This window comes from Rhineura floridana, chromosome 16, assembly GCF_030035675.1.
Source record: "Rhineura floridana isolate rRhiFlo1 chromosome 16, rRhiFlo1.hap2, whole genome shotgun sequence".
Taxonomy (NCBI): domain Eukaryota; kingdom Metazoa; phylum Chordata; class Lepidosauria; order Squamata; family Rhineuridae; genus Rhineura; species Rhineura floridana.
The window spans coordinates 19,481,049-19,501,169 of record NC_084495.1 but is presented as its reverse complement, the minus strand read 5'-3'; the positions used below and the strand labels follow the sequence as shown (position 1 = coordinate 19,501,169).

General features: G+C 45.6%; 1 protein-coding gene across 4 annotated transcripts in view; it reads left to right on the top strand.

Moving 5' to 3' along the window:
* F8 (coagulation factor VIII) overlaps window positions 1–20,121 on the top strand; it is a 71,111-nt gene that overhangs the window by 35,373 nt on the left and 15,617 nt on the right. For 3 of the 4 annotated variants that reach the window (XM_061598980.1, XM_061598979.1, XM_061598981.1), the window contains exons 9-16: window positions 587–761; window positions 2,432–2,525; window positions 4,147–4,358; window positions 8,727–8,877; window positions 10,507–10,716; window positions 11,409–14,544; window positions 16,785–16,950; window positions 19,475–19,687. In XM_061598980.1, the coding sequence (XP_061454964.1) occupies window positions 587–761; window positions 2,432–2,525; window positions 4,147–4,358; window positions 8,727–8,877; window positions 10,507–10,716; window positions 11,409–14,544; window positions 16,785–16,950; window positions 19,475–19,687 (4,357 nt within the window). Of the gene's footprint in view, window positions 1–586; window positions 762–2,431; window positions 2,526–3,105; window positions 3,185–4,146; window positions 4,359–8,726; window positions 8,878–10,506; window positions 10,717–11,408; window positions 14,545–16,784; window positions 16,951–19,474; window positions 19,688–20,121 lie in introns of those variants that run through there. The other variant, XM_061598982.1, reaches the window with a different exon arrangement.

Below are 20,121 nucleotides of genomic sequence, written 5' to 3'. Positions count from 1 at the left end.
GCAGCTCAAGAGTCTTAAACCCCAAGGACTACCCCTCCCCATTTGAACCAACCCAGACCCTGCATTTCTTATTTGAGACCCTTTTCTGTGTGCCCCCTCTGAAAGAGGAGCAAAGGGTGGCAACATGAGAATGGGCATTTACAATGGTAGCTCCGTGTTTGTGGAATGCTCTCCCCAGGGAGGCCTGCCTGGTGTCATCATCATCTATATTTTGGCACCAGGCAAAAACATTTATTTTCTCCCAGGCCCTGAATTTCTTTTGGCCTTTAATTTGAAGGGTGTAAGGTATATTTGCGGCCTCTTTTTTGATTACCTTTTAGCGGGGTGGGTTGTGTTAGACCTGCCTTGGATGTGCTTCTAGGTATTCATTTTGTTCTGCGTTTTATATTTATATGTATGTGTGTATATATATGTGTGTCTCTGTGTGTGTATAGTTGGTTTTAATGTTTGCTTAATAATAATAATGCCACCACCTGGTTAGGTGCATGTCTCGGGTACCCAGGCTTTGCAGACCAGAGCAATGGCCAGAGCCCTTCCAGATCTAATGTCAGCTCACCCCAAAACCTTTTCCCCTTCTCTTCTGCAGTGCTTATGCCAAGCAGTTTCTGGAACGTGGTCCCCAGAGGATTGGCTCCAAGTATAAGAAAGTGGTATTTGTGGAATATGAGGATGGGACTTTCAAGAGGCGGAAGGCATCAAAACCAGACCACATGGGGATTCTGGGGCCAGTCCTCAAAGGAGAAACTGGCGATGAGTTTATGGTGAGAGATGAGAAAGAGAAGCTCCATGTTGGAGATGAGGGTCTAGCAAAGAGGTTGTGAATCGCAACTGTCCTTGCCAGACACTTCATCTAAACCAGGTGTGGGGAACCTTTGGCCTCCAGATGTTGCTCAGCTGTAACTCCCATTACCTCTGGCCATTGACTGTACCCATTGAGACGGGTGGGAGTTGTACTTTAGCAACATCTGGAGGGCCACAGATTCCCCACACGTGATCTAAACAAAGAGGCAGGAATATTTTTTCCACTTATGTCATGAGGACATTTTAAAAAACAAGAATATTGCAAAACAGATGTGGAAATGTAGAGAACTGAACTTAACATTGGAAAAATAAGAATACCTGGGAGAAAGTGAAAGTGACAGATTTGCTCATCCCTACCACCCCACACACTCTTTTTCTCACACACACAAAGCAGAGCCAACCCACCCTCTTGCTCACTCATTTACCCTCCCACCCAGTCACTCACTCACTCACACATGCACACAAACATTGATCCACCCACCCCCATCCCAGGTCCTAAACTGTGGCTTCGGTGATCTGAGTGAGTTGCAGCAAGCCTCTGGCTCACATGTTTTCCTTCCCCTTTCTTCCTCCTTTACATGTGAAGAGACTGTGAAAGCTTTTGCTTTAGAATAAGCCACAGTTCCATGTTGCTTAAGAACTTGGGGAACTGTGGTTTGATGTAACCAGAGTTTGCTCATCCTGGTTTGATTAAATAACTTTGGTTAACTAACCACAGTTCCCTGAGTTCACATGTAATGTGAAACTGTGTCTTGTTCTCTAAAGTGAAAGCAGAAGCTTTTGCTCTCCTCCTTTTGCATGTGAAGCAAGAGAGGAAGTGGGAGGATACAAGCCTGAGGCTTGCAGCAGCTTCTTTGCAATCACTTAATCTGTGCTTTAAATGATCATCTGAATCAGGCCATAGGGCCATAGCATTATCTCAAAACTGCCCTGCTGAAGATGGCTCTATCCCAAATTATTATTGAGGGCTGGCCTATTGATATATCTGTTCTCTTCTCAAAGTGGGTTGAGGATTGTGGCCCAAGGTTCTTTTTCTTTTTAAAAATCTTCTGGTGATTTGTAAATAGGAGGGAAGGGCTACAGCTCAGTGACAGAGCATCTGCTTTGCATACCAAAGGTCCCGAGTTCAATCCCTGGAATCTCCAGGTATGACTGGGAGTGACACCTACCTGATATTGTGGAGAGCTGCTGCCAGTCAGTGTTGACAATACTGCACTAGATGGACCAGTGGTCTGACTCAGTATAAGGCAGTTTCCTGTGTTCCTAGCTGTCCTATTTATTTTGTATTTATATAAGTCATACACTCAACCTGAGATGTGACCTGGGTTTCTCAGGGAATATTCAAGGCTTATTCACACGCCAATTTCAGCACACACAGCACCCTGCACTAATTTTCACAGACATTGGCACAGACTGAGTTGGTTGCGCTGAAGACTCCCAGTGTTGTCTGTCAAGCACTGAGCCATCAATCAGGAAGTGTAGCAAAACCTTTGGGGTTGTTCTTTCATTTTCGGCTTGTCCATCTTCTAAATGATTTCTGGGCTGTGCTAAAAGATATTGCTACATCTGACTTTTGGGCTCCAACAAGGAAACAAACACCCTGGTCAAAATGTGAAAACTGTCATTTCAGATTATGTTCAAGAACCTAGCCAGCCGGCCGTACAACATTTACCCCCATGGCATCACCAATGTCACTTCCTTTTACCACATGAGGACCACCAAACGTAAGACACAGATGGCAATGAGTTCCATAGAATTTGAGAGATATGAGTATGGCAGTGTATACTCTTCTATTTAAGAAAAAAATACTGTGCCAAAGCAAATGCTAGGAAAAGCTGAATTTTGTGTCCTATATAAACATAGGCACATTAAAACAATTATGCATATATTTGCATATTTGCCAATTATTTATTCTGCTTCTGCAGAATAATGGAGTGTGGGAAGTAATCTTGAATATTTTCTAATTCACACATCTTGTTTCTGAATTGAGACGTCACTAGGCGTTTCCTCACCAGCTTTCAAGCCAAGCTTTGTATCCCCTTAAGGACTAGAAACTTGGGTGGATTTTTTTTTTTGAAAAATGAAATTCTTAGGATGCTGAACTAGGTGCAAAGATCTAGAATATGCACTGCCTTGCTTTTAGAAAGCTCTCTGCCCCCAACACTGCTAGATTTTGTGGGATGATTACAGCTATGTGTTCTTAGTCATGTTCCAATCTCAGCAGGATTTTCCCAACCCTTATTCTGTCTTCTGATGCCTCACTTTTTGTTTCCTTTCTTTTTTTTCCTTTTTGCTAGGTTAACCAAGTAGATTTCCAAAGGCTGCTGCTGCCCCCTTCTGTAAGAGAGCCAGATATACAGGTCTGGTTCACACGCACATCACGGTAAGCCAAACTATGGCTTACTGGGACCATGCAAATGTGCTGGCTCCCAGAGAGGAGCTTGCACCTGCTTTGCTCCTTCCCATTCCTTTTAGCTCATCATGGCACACCAGCTTAGCATGTTGTCTGAACCTGAGAAAGTGGTTAAGCTCTCTCCACCTTTACTACGAGCTTTAGCTAAGAACAAATCTTGACTACAGCCAAGAGGAGAGCTTAATCACAATCCTAGGTTTAGATGACACACTAAGCCAAACCTTGGCTTAGCTGCCATGCTGCACTGAGCTAAAAGGTCTGGGGAGAAGCAAAGTAGCTGTGATCTCCTCCCTGGGAACTAGTGTTGTAAGAAGGCAGTGATTTCCATTCTGACCCTGTTGCTGTCACAATCAGCGCTGTTTCTGTTCCACTGCGAAATGTTACGTTGTTCATCTCAAATGCCTGCTATTTAGCATAATTTACATAATTATTTGTGTAAGTTACAAATTTAGCATAATCAATGACATAATTATTTCCACATCATTCAATGCTAAATAAACACAGTTTAAATGTGGAAAACAGTCTTCCAATTAGATATCATTTGCAGATTGAAAACAACATCAACAGTGAATATGACTGGTATTTGCTGGATTGATTTCCATTCTGGATGTGGGATAAATAAGCGAACACTGGTAATTTCCACTTCTGTTTCTGATTTCATTGGAATACTCTGACATTTGTACCAGAAGCCTGTAGATTTGCACATCGTGCTAAGCTTAGTGTTTGGCTTAAAGTTATGTGTGAATGTGGCCCCTTCCTCGTAGCAAAGATGGTGATAGAACAGTTAACTTAGGGATGGGCGGCCACTGAATTCAACAGGACTTGAGGACAGGCATGGTTAGGATTGTGCTGCAAATCATCAGCCAGTTTTGGGTTTTCAGAGGCTGGTGGCACATGCAGTAATACAATGGTATTTGTTTGTTTCCTCCCAGATCACAGTTTGAAGCTCATGCCCATTCGACCTAACCAGGTGTTCACCTACAGGTGGAAAATAATGCCACAGGATGGCCCAACCCATTCTGATCCCCGTTGCCTGACTCGCTACTATTACAGCTCCTTCAGACCTGCCCTGGATTTAGCCTCTGGGCTTATTGGGCCACTGCTGATCTGCTTAAAAGAGACCATGGACCGGAGAGGGAATCAGGTTGGTCCATCATCGCTTCATCTTAGGAGAAAGCTTTTGACACTTTCTCACAATAGATAGAGGCTAGCTACACTGTTTTGTGCAAATGTGCATATTAGAGCCCCATGCCTTTACTAAGAGCAAAGAAGTAGGGTGTGTCTACACTAACCTCTTTCCAAGTTCACCTCTTTTCCCTGCAATTCCATCCTCTCATCACTTTTCCACCCCATGGGGTTCAGACATATGCTTGTGAGAGCAAACACATATGAACCCTAGTAAGGGAAAAGCTAGAGTAACCTGGTTTGGATGCAGTGCTAAGCCAAACCGTGGCTTAGAATGAATGAGCAAAGTTGTGGGAGCAAAGATAGCGACCACAGCATATCTCCTTCAGTCCTGCTGCCACTGCATTACCCAAAGTTGAGCCATGGTTTGGCTTAGCGTGTTATCCAATCCTGGTCTTGTGGTTTGTCTTGCTCCAGACAAATCACAAACTATAACCAAGGTTTGTTCTTGGTTTACTGCTTATGGTTTGGGGGAGATGAACTACAAGCCTGGGTTTGGACAGAAGGTGAAGCCAAACTATGTTAGCATGGTGGCAGCAGAACAGGGGAGAAGTACTGTGGCCATGATCTTTGCTCCAGGAACCTGGACATTTGCTGGTTTGTGCTAAGCCATATTTATTTATTTATTTATTTATTTTATTTCATTTTTAAACCGCCCATAGCGAATAGCTCTCTGGGCGGTGTACAAAAGATTAAAAGTACAGAAATACAAAATATCACAATAAATAAACTGAAACAAAGAGATTTAAAATTGTAACATTAAACGCATTAAAATGCCTGGGAGCATAGCCAGGTCTTAACCTGGCGCCGAAAAGATAGAAGCGTCGGCGCCAGGCGTATTTCTTCGGGGAGGCTATTCCACAATTCGGGGGCCACTACAGAAAAGGCCCTAGATCGAGTAACTGTCCTCCGGGCTTCCCGATGGGTTGGTACCCGGAGGAGGGCCTTAGACGCTGAGCGAAGTGACCGGGTCGATTCATAGTGGGAGAGGCGTTCCACAAGATACTGCGGTCCCACGCCGTGTAAGGCTTTATAGGTCAAAACCAGCACCTTGAATCTGGCTCGGAAGCAAATAGGTAGCCAGTGCAAACGGGCCAGAACAGGTGTTATATGCGCTGACCGGCTGGTCCTCGTCAGCAGTCTGGCTGCTGCGTTTTGCACTAGCTGAAGCTTCTGAACTGTCTTCAAGGGCAGCCCTACATAGAGCGCATTACAGTAATCCAACCTAGAAGTTACCAGAGCATGAACAACTGAGGCGAGGTCATCCCTGTCCAGATAGGGGCGTAGCTGGGCTACCAACCGAAGGTGGTAGAATGCATTCCTTGCCACCGTGGCCACTTGCGCCTCCAGAGACAAGGAAGGATCGAAAAGAACCCCAAGACTACGAACCTGTTCCTTCAAGGGGAGTGTAACCCCATCTAGAACAGGGTAAGCATCCACCATCTGGGCAGGGAAGGCATTCACCAACAGTGTCTCAGTCTTGTCTGGATTGAGTCTCAGTTTATTAGCTCTCATCCAGTCCATTATCGCGGTCAGGCAGTGATTCAGCACATCCACAGACTCACCTGTAGAAGATGAAAAGGAGAAATAGAGCTGCGTGTCATCAGCGTACTGGTGGCAACGCACTCCAAAACTCCTGATGACGGCACCCAGAGGCTGCATGTAGATGTTAAAAAGCATGGGGGTCAAAACCGACCCCTGAGGGACTCCACAATGGAGAGTCCAAGTAGTCGAGCAATGTTCCCCAAGTACTACCTTCTGGTGACGATCCGCCAAGTAGGAGCGGAACCACTGCCAAGCAGTGCCTCCAACTCCCAACTCCGCGAGTCTCCCCAGAAGGATACCATGGTCGATGGTATCAAACGCCGCTGAGAGATCAAGGAGAATCAACAGAGTCACACTCCCTCTGTCCCTCTCCCAACAAAGGTCATCATACAGGGCGACCAAGGCTGTTTCAGTGCCAAAACCAGGCCTAAAACCGGATTGAAACGGATCCAGATAATCGGTCTCATCCAAGAGCACCTGGAGTTGACCAGCAACCACCCGCTCCAGAACCTTGCCCAAAAAGGGGACATTCGCCACCGGTCTATAGTTGTTCAGGTCATCTGGGTCTAAGGAAGGTTTCTTTAAGAGAGGTCTTACTACTGCCTCCTTGAGGCTACTAGGGACTACTCCCTCACTCAAGGAGGCATTTATCACTTCCTTGGCCCAGCCGGTGGTAGTAGTCCTGCTAGCCTTCACTAGCCAAGATGGACAAGGATCTAGAGCAGACGTGGTCGCCCGCACCAATCCAAGTACCTTGTCCACTTCCTCAAGCTGCACCAACTGAAACTCATCCAATAATGAAAGACAAGACCGTGTTCTGGACACTTCAATGGATTCGTCTGTCATAACATCGGAGTCTAGGTCCCTACGGATGCATGCGATTTTATTTTGGAAGTGCCCTGCGATGTCGTTACAGCGAGCTTCAGATGTTTCAATAGTATCTCGAGGACCAGAATGTAAGAGTCCTCGTACAACCCTAAAAAGCTCTGCAGGGCGGCAGAGAGATGTCCTGATAGAGGCAGCGAAGTGAAACTTCTTCGCCGCCCTTACCGCTTTTATATACGACTTAGTAGAGGCACTTACCAAAGCATAACTGCATCCGTCTGGAGTTCGTCTCCATCTGCACTCCAGCCTCCTTCTCTCTTGCTTCATCACTCTCAGCTCCGGGGTATACCACGGAGCTGTATGAGCTCTGCATCGAAGAGGGCGCGCGGGAGCAATCGTGTCAATAGCCCGGGCCATCTCCGTATTCCACAGTTCGACCAAGGCCTCGACAGGAGCGCCAGTACTATCAGCTGGAAAAACTCCCAGAGCTGTCTGAAAACCAATAGGATCCATAAGCCTCCGAGAGCGGACCAACTTAATAGGTCCCCCACCCTTGCAGAGGGAAAGAGTCGTCGTAAGTCTAAAACTCAGCAGGCGGTGATCTGTCCATGACAATGGAGTAGATGAAAAACACCCCACCTCCAGATCACCATTTCCATGACCAGTGGCGAAGATCAAATCAAGAGTGTGACCCGATACATGCGTTGGGCCAGTAACAAATTGAGACAGCCCCATGGTTGTCATGGAGGCCATGAAGTCCTGAGCTGCGCCAGATAAAACAGTCTCGGCATGAATGTTGATGTCCCCCAACACCACAAGTTTGGGGGACCTCAGCAATACCTCCGAGACTATCTCTGTCAGCTCAGCTACGGAAGCTGTTGGGCAGCAAGGTGGGCGGTACACCAACAGGATTCCCAGTCTGTCTCCTTGACCCAGCACAAGGTGGAGGCACTCTAGACCATTTATTTAAACTTAGCATTACCTGTGAATTGGGCCATTTTGTGTGGAAACATGGTTTTGCATCTAACATTGAGGCAGTCTTTTGTCCAGACATTGCCAAACACAAACCTGTTTAGCTTCAGCAATATTCCTGCTGCCACACCTGTCTTGAGACCATGCAGTGGGGTTTTACAGGTGGCCAGCACTCCAAAAGATATTTAGGAACTGTGAAAGTTTTTTTAAAAGAATGGAATAATATGTTGTTGTTAACAACCTGGCTGTCCTCTGAAGCTTCTGAATAATCTCCAAACACATCTGAATAATGTCAAAATCTAACCTGAAATGTTACTAGGGCGTGGATAACCACGGCAAGGCTGTGTGTGACTGTGAGGTTTGAGGGTGTTGGACTGAATGATTTTCAGGTCCCCTTTCAATCCAGCGATTCTACAATAGCCCAGGCTATGCCTGGTAAGTATCACTGTACTGTTAGGTAAACTAGAGGCAATTTATTGCCATGGGAACTGAATAGTGGGCCGATTGCTATGATTACTGATTATCCAAGAGGGTCATTCCCAGGGGCAGATGATTTACTCCAGCATAACTCTGAGCTGTTTAGACACTGCAGAAAAAGAACTTGGAGGTCTACACAGGGAGCAGTTGAGAATTAGGCTCCCAAAGGCACACAATCTAGCAAGAGGGCTAAAACCAGATAAGAGAAAAGCTAAGTGGTTTAAATATTCCCCTCCTATGGAAGGGACATAGCTCAGTGGTAGAGCATCTGCCTTGCATGCAGGAGGTCCCATATTCAATACCCGGCATCTCCAGGTAGGGCTGGGAGAGATCCCCTCCCTGAAACCCTGGAGTGCCAGGCAATGTAGACAATATTGAGCTAGATGGATAGCTGGGTCTCACTCAGTATATGGTGGCTTCCTATATTCCATCGCCCTCCGTTTCAAAAATGCCTCAAGGAGTGATGCCAGTCCGCTTCCCACAACCCTTACATTTGTGGTTCTTGCAGATCATGTCAGATGAAGCAAAATTTGTGCTGTTTTCTGTCTTCGACGAAAACCGCAGCTGGTACTTAGAGGAGAATATCAAACAATTCTGTGCTGATGCAGCCAATGTCAACCTCAAAGATCCTGAGTTCTATGCCTCTAACGTCATGTACAGTGAGTAGCTCCAGAAGAAGAATTTGCCTTGTAAAAATGGGTATATTAGACAAAGCCGCATGTAAAAACATGTGTGAGGAGAAATTCGCGTTAAAATGTTGATGCATTTTCATGAGGACTTTTTTAAAAATTGCAAACTGATGTGGAAAAGTGGAGAACTGATTTTGAGACTGGAAAAATGAGAAACCAAAATTGACAGATTTGTCCATCTTTACAATCTAGTGGATTTCCTGAGTGACAAATTGGCTCAGGTCACACCCGCACCTTACATTTAAAGCACTCTTAAACCACTTTAACAGTCAGATCTTTCCCCAAAGAATCCTGGGAACTGTAGTTTGTTAAGGGTGCTGAATGTTGTTTAGGGATGGAGGGGAAATTTGATGTACTGCGCATTTAAAGGCGAACCTACCTAATCCACACTTTCTGAAACAATTCAAGAACTGAAATACAGCCACCCTGTGAAGTTTGCACTTCTCAGAATTTTGCAGTGCAGTTTTCCAGCCAAGCAATGTATATAAAAATGCATATACTAATGTAAAGTATGCATATCAATAAATATGTTAGTGAAAGTTGCATACAAAACATTATATTAGGAGAGAATGCTTGCAAAAATGTGTATATTAGTCAAAACCTCATAAAAACATGTTTATTAGGGGAAAAACACTGCTGATGAATTTTCATGAAGATTATTTTAACTAACATTTGCAAATTGATGTGGAAATGTAGAGAATTTCATTTAAGACTGGAAAAATGAGAATCTGAGAGAACCAAAACTGTCAGCTTTGTCCATCCCTTGTTGTTAGGGATGTTGTTAGGAGATCCCCTGCAGAGCTACCGCCCCCAGCACCCTTCACAAACTACAGTTTCCAAGTTTATTTGGGGGAAGGCAAGACTCTTAAAGTAGTATAAGAGTGCTTTAAATGTATGGTGAGGATATAACGTCAGACTGAGAAAACACAGCAGACTTTGGATCTGTGTCACAGGAATAAGAATACAAGCAAAGCCCTGCTGGGTCAGAATAAAGGCTTGCTTTATCCAGTTCTCTGTTTTCCCACAGTGGGCAGCCATATGCCTCTTGGGAATCCCATAAGCAGGACATTAATGTAATAGCCCTTGTGTTCTCCAGAATCTGGTATTCAAGCCATGTTGCCCATATAGCAACTATTGATAAACTTATCCTCTGTGACTTTGGCCAAATCTCTTCTAAAGCCGTTAACGGCAGGGTAAATTTAGCAGTACAGGAGGACTGCTTTTCTGGGATCACTTGATCCCCAGAACCAGAAGGATTATGGTTTGTAATGTTTGTAATTTTAGCTAGAACAGCTTGTATTTCCCAACCAGCAGTTCTGGTGATAGAAGCAACAGCTGACAGCCCACACTTAGACTTTTCAGAAATGTAACCTGGTTGGTCTGTTTTGCAGGGAGGGTGGGGAACAAAGAGTCCTGTGGCATCTTAAAGGCTAAATAATTAATGTGTAACTATTTCAATGCTCTTTAGGGGGATACAGGACTCTTTGTTATTTTAATCCTCACCAGTTTGTTTTTGAAATTCTGTCTTGACTTTTTGGCCTCAATCGACCCTGTGATCTGGATATCAACAGCACTTTCCCCATCTCACTACTCTTCCAGGTATCAATGGCTATGTCTTTGATCATCTACACCTTAAGCTTTGTCAAAACCAAGTTGTGTATTGGTACATCCTAAGTGTAGGTAACCAGACTGAGATTCTGTCCGTCTTCTTCTCCGGGAACACTTTTAAGCACAACACGGTCTTTGAAGAGATCCTCACACTCTTTCCCCTCTCTGGAGAGACTGTCTTCATGTCCATGGAGAATCCAGGTTAGTTAGAGGTGTTGCTTGACTCAGTCTGATGAAGCTGATCTCTTCTGAAGCATCACAGTTCATTTGGCATGAAAATGTGGTTCAGTTTCACGTTAATGTCTGTACTGCTTTTTGTCTTGAAAGAAGAGTTAAAGTGAGGATGAAGAAGGAGTATGGACTCTTCTTTAAAGAAGCTTAGAAACTCCTACTCTTGATCTATTATTTTATTTGTTTGTTTATTAAATTTATATCCTGCCCTTCCTCCTAGAAGGAGCCCAGGGTAGCAGGAGTCCTATTGCAGTAGTAGCCAACAGAGTGCCATCTAGATGTTGTTGGCCTACATCTCCCATTAACCCTGACCATTGGCCAGGCTGTCTGGGGTTGATGGGAGTTGGAGTCCAACTAGATCTGGAGGGCACTGTGTTGGTTACTTCTGATCTATTGATTCATTCATACACCACAAGAGTGGAATCTGCTCTATCACTTCCCAGGCTGCCTCTATCCCCATAAAAGAGATCTATTTATTGTCTGTCAGGAACTTGTAACCGGGGTGGCCAACCGATTTGAGCTCATGAGTACATTTGGAATTTTGTGAGAGTGTCATGGGTCCTACCCCTTCTGGTTACTTCCATTCCCCAGCCCCACCTCAACAGAAAGAATGCTCCTGTATCTCATTCTCTGCTTTGATCTTTTGCCTTTACCTGAGACAGGCACATGGATGTTGGGATGCTTGAACCCTGACTTCAGAAGACGTGGAATGAGAGCCATATTCACTGTTTCCAAGTGCTTCCAGGAAGTAGAGTATGATGAATCTGATGAACTAATACCAGAAGACTACATGCTCGAAGCCAACCTCTTGCAACCAAGAGGCTTCCCCAAGAAAAAAAGGCCTCTTAGGCCTTGCATAAAGAAACATAGGGATGACAACATCTCCTCTTTGGAAAATGAAATGCAGAAGACCAACCATGATTTGGATCCTTGTCTTGAACAGACTGAGCAGCTTCTCAAGTTAAACAACAAAACATATCCCACTGACCTGGTGTTGCCTCCTGCGGAATCATTATCCCTAGATGACAATTCTTTACCTTCTTTTCAAGAGAACCTTGTTGAGATTGTGCCCATTGATGCCTTTCTGGCAGAAGAAGAACCATCAGCCGTGCTCAAGCAAGGTTTCCAAGAGTCTCAGCATAATGAGAGTGCATTAGAGACTGCAACCAATCTGGGTAATGAGACCATCTTTGGAACATCCATACCACTTGAAGGACCTGGGATGGTCCAAGAGAACTCAGATGAACAAGAGGCAGTGGAAGTCAAGAAGGCTCAATCAGGCCCTCCACTGGAAAAAACGGAGGCATTTCTTGAAGGTCATGTTACCACTGTGCAGTCAAAGGACTTGTCTGATGGGATTGGCCTTGCAGAAAGCCCGACCTTGAATGCAGAAAAAAGCCCTCTTAAAATTGATGATGATTTATCAAAACTAAATAAGGTAGATCCAGATTCCAGGTTTCCTGAAAGAGCTTTGGTAGAAGATGTAAACATAGCCAAAGGACAGAATGCTGTAACATGGACGCCAGATATTATGTTGAATGAGGAAGTAGCACTGCAAACAATGTCTGATATGGATGAAAGCACTTTCTTTCACACTAGTGATACTTCTGCATCATTAGATGATTTGAAAAATAAGCCAGTTGTTCAGCACATGTCATGGGAGAGGCAAGGCACTGGTCCATCAAGATTAGAAATTAACCCTGGGACTGAAGATCTGGTGTCGCAGAGCTATGACACAACCTTTCAAGATTCAACAAACTACTTGTCTCGTAAGGCAACTGTCCAAGGGAATGAACCATTTACAACCAGGGAATCATTGCTAGCAAAAAAACCAGGTGTTTCATCACAAGTTGAACGAACCACCGCAACTATGGGAGGTCAAGGAGGCACTTCTACGTCTGTAAGTGAAGATTTTCTTCTTGGCAGTAATAGTCCATATATAGCCTCTTATGACAAAGCACGTGAGACAAGGCTTGTAGCAAAGAGTTTTCAGGATCATGGAACTGAGAAGATTGTGCAGCTCAAACTGGACACAGCCACTAGAGGCCCAGATCATCTGACTGAGCACAACTCTTTTTCTGCACAGAGCAGCGAAAGGGTGGATCCAGATAGATTGGTCAGCGACCCAAGTATTATGGACAAGGCCAAATATACTAACGACATTCTGGACAGTCATGATCGATTCTCTACACGTCTCTTTCACACTAGTCAAGGACCAGATGGCTTAGCACTCCAAGGAGCTTTCCAAGAAACTAGCCAAGGTAAGGATCTCTCAAGGAGAGAAAATGAAGATTTGCCCAGATTTGATGCCATAGACAACATGATGAGTACTCCAGATTCCCGTGGAGTGCTAGATACATCTGTGGAACAAATAATTATACAAAGCAGGCCAGCAGATGCCATCTTAGGGCTTTCGAAAGAGAGCGTATCAGAAAAAGGGGATGTTTTTCATCAAGGGGAGACACCTCCATCACAGCGAATTGACCTAGGAAATGATGCAGGTTCTGTGGAGCTTGTAAGAAAGGGAGAGAGCCAGCTACAATCGGAACCAGACATTCAGAGCCATGAAAAGTCCTCAGATGGGACAAGGCTGAAGTCCTGTCAACAGGGCCCTCATGGATGCGGTGGTCACTTGGAAAAGAGGTCTCTGAAATCACGACAAGCCACATTAGAAGAAAGAGACACTGTAGCAACAAGGGAAACAAAGAGTCCTAGTGAAGATGAAGGAAGAGCTCAGACTTTGTTCAAGATAAACAAGGCCAAGGGTTTTATAACAAGGGCATATTTCACAGATGAGGCTGCTGGAGACCATCGCACAACCAGTCCTGGCAAGATAACAGCTTCATCTTCTCTGTCGAACTCAGTCCAGTACAGGCCAATCCCACATTCCCTGAACATCCATGATTCCCAAAAAGTAACGGTACTCAGGATGGTCTCTCAGGATGGAAGCGAACAGGCTCAGAGAGAAGGCAGCTTATCTCAAGATGTAGGGGATGCAACCACCACTGTTTCTGGTTATTCCAGAACTCTTGGGCCCCAGGAAACCAAACCCAGACTGGCCCCTGCCATCTTTGCTAGAAGACAAATCACAGGTGTTGACCCTATTCTCCAGAAAACCATCAAGCAGAAGACAAATGAGGATGGACTTCGTGCAACACCAGAGGTTCCAGTTGTGAGTCACACTGATCCAGAAACTCTTTTGCAGTTGCAGCTGGGGGAGTCCAGTACAGATCGAGGGCAAACGTTAGGGCATGAATCCTTGAAGGCGGCCATAAAGAGGGAGGAGGCTGCAAGGCCAGCAAAATGGGCCTCAGCTGAAAACGACATGGGCCTTCAGGATCGCCTGACTGTCTATCGAACCCTTCAGGAAGAGCTATGGGAGGAAGCAGAGAGACAGAAAGAAATCAATGGTGAAGAAGGTGGCATTCCTCCCATAAGTGGCAACACAGAGATATTTGAAAGGAAGAGAAAGGAAGAAGAGTTTGGAATCCCAGAACATGGATTCAGCAAAGATGAGAGCAGGGCTCCAGGAGCCAAAGCTCATATGGAGGTCTCCAGGGCTCCCTTTGGCCTCAACAGAATAGGGGAGACAAACTCCTCACAGCCTCTGAAACAGGCCTCTGAGTATGATGACTACAGCAATACCGAGGAGAACAAGGAGGACTTTGATATCTATGAAGAGGATGACCAGGATGCGCGAACTTGGAACACTGGGAAAGTCCAGCAGTATTTCATTGCCGCGGTGGAAGTGATGTGGGATTACGGGAACCATTTTTCCTCACCATATCAAGGAGTCAAGTAAGTTCTTCACAACCCCTTTGGCTGTAGGGTGAAGCAGGGGACTGGAAATTCAACCAGCCTCAATGCTCTCTAGAGCAGAGTTCAGGAACCTTGGGTAGAGACACAATTAAAGGTAAAGGTGTCCCCGCACTTATAGTGCGAGTTGTTTCCAACTCTTAGGGTGACGTCTTGTGACGTTTACTAGGCAGACCATATATATGGGATGGGATTGCCAGTTCCTTCCCCGGCCTTTCTTTACCCCCCAGCATATGCCAGGTACTCATTTTACTGACCACGGATGGATGGAAGGCTGAGTGGACCTTGACCCCTTTTACTGGAGATTCGACTTCCTCCTTCCGTTGGAATCGAACTCCAGCCATGAGCAGAGCTTCGGCTGTGTTACCGCCGCTTACCACTCTGCACCATGGAGGGTCATAGAGACACAATTACTTTGTACCAGTTCCAGAGTTTCTCCACTTCTCTTTTCTGAAAATGGGGGGACATGATGCTAGTCAAACTCTGCCCCTTTTTGCTCTAAGGCTCTGGCCGGCCGGATTGCATTTTGATTGCATTTTTTTAAAAAATCCATTTCAGACAGATTTCGCAACTGATTGGTACATCATCCCATTGCCCTGCAGGTGTGGCCAATGAAAACGCCTTGCTGCAGGCTGAGGCAGAGACAGTGATTGGCCTAACACTTTGCTATGGGCAGTCCTGAGAGGTCTGAAGTCAGTAGTGGAGAAGGGAGATGCGACCAGCTGAGGGCAGAGTTGCTTCAAAACGCAGCCAGTAAAACCATTCTGGCTGCTTTTGAAGCGACTAGTGTGCCCACAGCCATTTTTCCAGCTCAAGGGCAACCTTCCAAAGGCTACGTGACAAAAGTGGGCAGAGGAACAACTAAAAATTATATCTTTGTACAGTAGGCTAGTTTCTACGAACATTCCCTCTCTATCCTTCATCCAGGCAAGCGAGAGGCATTATCAGAGTTCAAGGACACATTGCAGCCAGCGAAAAACCCTTGGAGTGCAAAGCAGGGCCAGTGAATGATGTTGCCTGGGGAGAGGTGTTGTGCTCTGGGGAGAGTTCTGAGGGCCAAATAGAGAGGCCTGAAGGGCCATATTCAATCCTCGGTTGCCCACAAGTTCTCTAGAGCAACAATCCCCAAACAATGTTGGACTATAATCCCCAACTAGTGCGACCAGTGGTCAGGGATGATGGGAGTTGTAGTTCCACAAAGTCTGGAGTCTCAAGGTTGGGGAAGGTTAATCTAGATTCTAGACCAAAGAACATATTTGAGATGCTCCTGGGATCTTACCTCCAAACTTCCCCATAAGGTCAGAAGATGATGTGAGGAGGAAGAGGTAAAGGCTCTTAGCCAATCCAATATCAAGACTTTCTGAGATGGTGGTATGTGATCCTCCTAGTGATGCTTAGCATTTATATAGCACTTTCAGAGAATTTAATGATAATTTTAACATTACATTTGTACCCTGCCCTTCCTCCAAGCAGCACAGATGCTTCCTCCATCCATTTTATTTTCATAACCACCTTGTAAGGTAGGTTGGGCTGAGAGACGTCACATCATAAGCCTCATAGCAGAGTACGGACAAAGCTTGGAAAAGTGGCCATGATGGCTGGGGCTGATGGGAGTTGTAGTTCAAAAAAAGTAACGTTTCCAAGCTCTGAGTACGGACTTGAACACAGACCTACTATTTGTGTAAATATTATTCCAGCAGTCCTTACAGCAGCACTGTAAGATAGGCCAGCATTATCCTCAAATTGCAGATGGGGTGCTGAATGTGAACAACAATGGCTTGCTTAGAGCTACTGAGTGAGTCTGTGGCTGGGGTAAAATCTGAGTCATAAGTTTTCTATGGTCCTTGCCAATACGCCACACCAACTAACAACAGCTGCCATTTTGGCGATGGATGTATACAGACAGGCACATATGCAAAATGGAGCGTTATCTGTTGGATTTTGGGACAGCAGCATGTTGCAACCACAATGCATGCCTAGGAAATGTGGCTGAAAAGTTTAAGAGGAGTTAACTGGTGCTGACTGGATAAAGGTCAGCTTAGGAAGTGTTGGGAGACAGGATGGAGAAATGTTCTAGAATAACTTTCCCCAACTTGATTCCCGTAACCATTGGCCATGCTTGGTGAGGCTGATTGGAGGTGTAGTCTAAAAGATCTGGGGGAGGGGGGCACCAGGCTGGGGAAAGAGTGTCACAGACTGAAATGCCTCTTATGTTGTCACAGGAATCCGAAGAACAGCTGGAAGAAGCAATCCAAGAAGTACCGGAAAGTCGTTTTCCGGGAATACCTAGACAGCTCTTTTACTCAGTCATCAGACCGTGGAGAGTTGGATGAGCACTTGGGCATCTTGGGGCCGTACATCCGGGCACAGGTTGATGATGTCATCAGGGTGAGATGCTCCATGTGCAATATGGGAAGGAAAAGGTTGGAGGGTGGAATCTCCCATACTTTTAAATCCCCCATCTGCACATATGCCATTTGTTTAGGTCTGTATTTTATCTTCTGTACTATGGCCTATTCATCTGCCTGTAAAACAGGCCCGGGATCAACACCTGGCATCCTTGAGCTGCTACCAGGGCTCCAGCACCCTTTAAATTCCCCACAATGCCCTTGACATAACTTTGCTCTCTGGGCACTGTGAGAAATTAAAATGGCAGCTAGATCCAGCCACCTAGCACTGCTCAGAGGCTTGCAGAGATGGGGTGGGGGGAGTAGCAGAAAAGAGAGTAAAAAAGAAAGGAGTTCCACCCATCTGTGGCTCCAGTCTGGCTCACTTTTGACTGTGGCCCTGCCCATCACTGGTATGCAGCCCTCCACACAAAAAAAGGTTGCTCACCCCCACTCTAAATATTATAGTTGCTTGTATTGAAAAATATTTTTTTTAAAAAAATTAAATCTGCTACCTGCCTAGGTGAGAGCCAGTGTGGTGTAGTGATTAAGGTATTGGACTTCCACCTGGGAGACCAGGGTTCGAATCCCCACACAGCCATGAAACTCACTGGGTGACCTTGGGCCAGTCACTGCCTCTCAGCCCCATGAAAAACTTATTCATAGGGTCACCATAAGTCGGAATTGACTTAAAGGCAGTACACACACACACACACACCTGACTAGGTGGGTATACCTTATTAGTAGATCAGAATGGTTTTAATAGACCATCTACCCAATTAATACCATAAAAGGTAGAAAGCATTATGAATAGGACCTGTCTTTTTTAAAAAAAATTAAGATTCAACTGTCACTGCTGTAAACTATGGAACTGGGAGTGGGGGAGGAGATGGCATCTTGTCTTTTGCCTTAGGCAGCAAAATGTTTTGGGCAGGCCCTGCATAAAGGCCTAAGTGGGATCAGGGAATCATTGTAGAACAGCCTCTCTCTCTCTTTCTCTCTCATCTAATTACAATACAGGAATACCCCGCTATACAGACCTTCACTTTACGGACACTCGCGAGTATGGACATATTTACAGTAGCACCATTCCCCTGTTTACATACACTCGCTTCACAAGAACGGACACTTAACGGCATGACGCCACCGCCCGATCAGTTTCCAACTACAAACTTTTTCTTAAAATAAGGCCTACTGTGTTTATTTTAGTTATAAATGGGTTATTTACATCAGTTATGCCCGTATATGACGACTGCAGTGCAGTATATGCAGCGATAAGTGAAAAAAGGTAGTGCTTCACTTTAAGTACATTTTCAGTTTACGTACTCGTTAATGCGGGGTATTCCTGTACTACTTAGCGAGCAATTGGGCAGAATTCTGCTTGTGTGCATTTATGAAAATGGAAATGGACTGCCTTCAAGTCGATCCTGACTTATGGCGACCCTATGAATAGGGTTTTCATGGTAAGCGGTATTCAGAGGGGGTTTACCATTGCCTCCCTCTGAGGCTAGTCCTCCCCAGCTGGCTAGGGCCTGCTTAGCTTGCCACAGCTGCACAAGCCAGCCCCTTCCTTGTCCGCAACTGCCAGCTGGGGGGCAACTGGGCTCCTTGGGACTCTGCAGCTTGCCCACGGCTGCACAGGTGGCAGGGCACGTCATCCCTGAGCCACTCACTATGGGGGTGATGTTTAGCTGGCCCTTGACACCCAGGAGACACGAGCGGGGATTTGAACTCACAGCCTCTGGACTCCCAGCCAGGCTCTCCTCCCCACTGTGCTATACCAACTGCATGTGCATTTATATCCATACGTAAAAGGGTGAGATACTTTAAAAAAAATGAAAGCCAATAATTCAGGAAGGGGGCCTAGAATATAACTGAGGAAGTTGGGTCCCCAGGCGCCCCTCCGTAGCTATGGCTTAGGTCAACCTTCCTTAACCTGGTACCCTCCAGATGTTTTGGACTACAACTCCCATCAGCCCCAGGCAGCAGTAGAGGCAGAGACACACTTCCTGTTGTGCCAGTCCCAATGCATCTCCACCTCTCTCATTTCTGAAAATGGGGGCACATGATGCTAGTCCACCCCTTTTTACTCTAAAACCTGGTCGGATCAGCTTGAGTGCATTTTTTAAAAAATTCTGCTTCAGGCAGATTTCACTACTCATTAGTAGATCGACCCCTTTGTCTTCCAGGTGTGGCCAATGGAAACGCTTTCCTGTAGGCTCAGGCAGAGCCAGTGACTGGCATAACACTTTGCTGTGGGTGGTTCTGAAAGGACTGAAGTCAACAGTGGGAAAGGAGGTGTGGCCAGCAGAGGGCAGAGTCGCTTCAAAACACAGCCAGAAAAACTACTCTGCGTGCATTTGAAGCGACTAGTGTGCCCACAGCCTAGGTCCATAATCTACCAGGTTAAAAGGCAGCAACTCCATGAAGAGTGGAGAGGTGCATCTTCAGCCACCTTTGTTCTTTATTGCTCTCACCAAATGTTAATTCTCTTTTTTGCGCATGCTCCTCCCACCCTCACCCAGGTGACATTCAAGAACCTGGCTTCCCGCCCATATTCCTTCCATTCTAACATGCTGCCATATGAAGGAAATCTGGAGGAAGTTGAACAGCCTATCCTAGAGGCCGTGCAGCCAAACCAGATGCGCAATTACTCTATCAAGGTGTCACATCACATGGCTCCCACCTCCAAGGAGTTTGACTGCAAGGCATGGGCGTATTTCTCCAGTGTGAGCCTGGTAAGTGGGGAACATGTTCTCTCCTGCTGTCCTTATCTAGCTTTTTTGCAGATGACAGAGAGTTGGCAGGACCTAAGAACTGGCAGCTTGCAAAGAGTACAAAGGCACAGTTCACAGTTGCTTATTTCACATATTGTATCTGCATACTTATTTATTGGTTTATTTATTGACTTGTTAGCCACCTAGCACAGGGCTGTCTCCAGGCAACTCACCATTCATTTTAAAAACATACAGAATGTTAAAAAAAGAGCCATCATTAAAACACAAAACACCAACTTCCACATCTGTGTGTGTATGGGGTATGTGTGTGGACTTAGCAACGACCCACAGCAGCACTAAAATAAAGCTTTGACTCAGCTGCATCAAATTCCATCAGATGCCTGGGTGAAGAGGAAAGGCTTAACCTGGCGCTAAAAAGATGTCAATGACGGCAC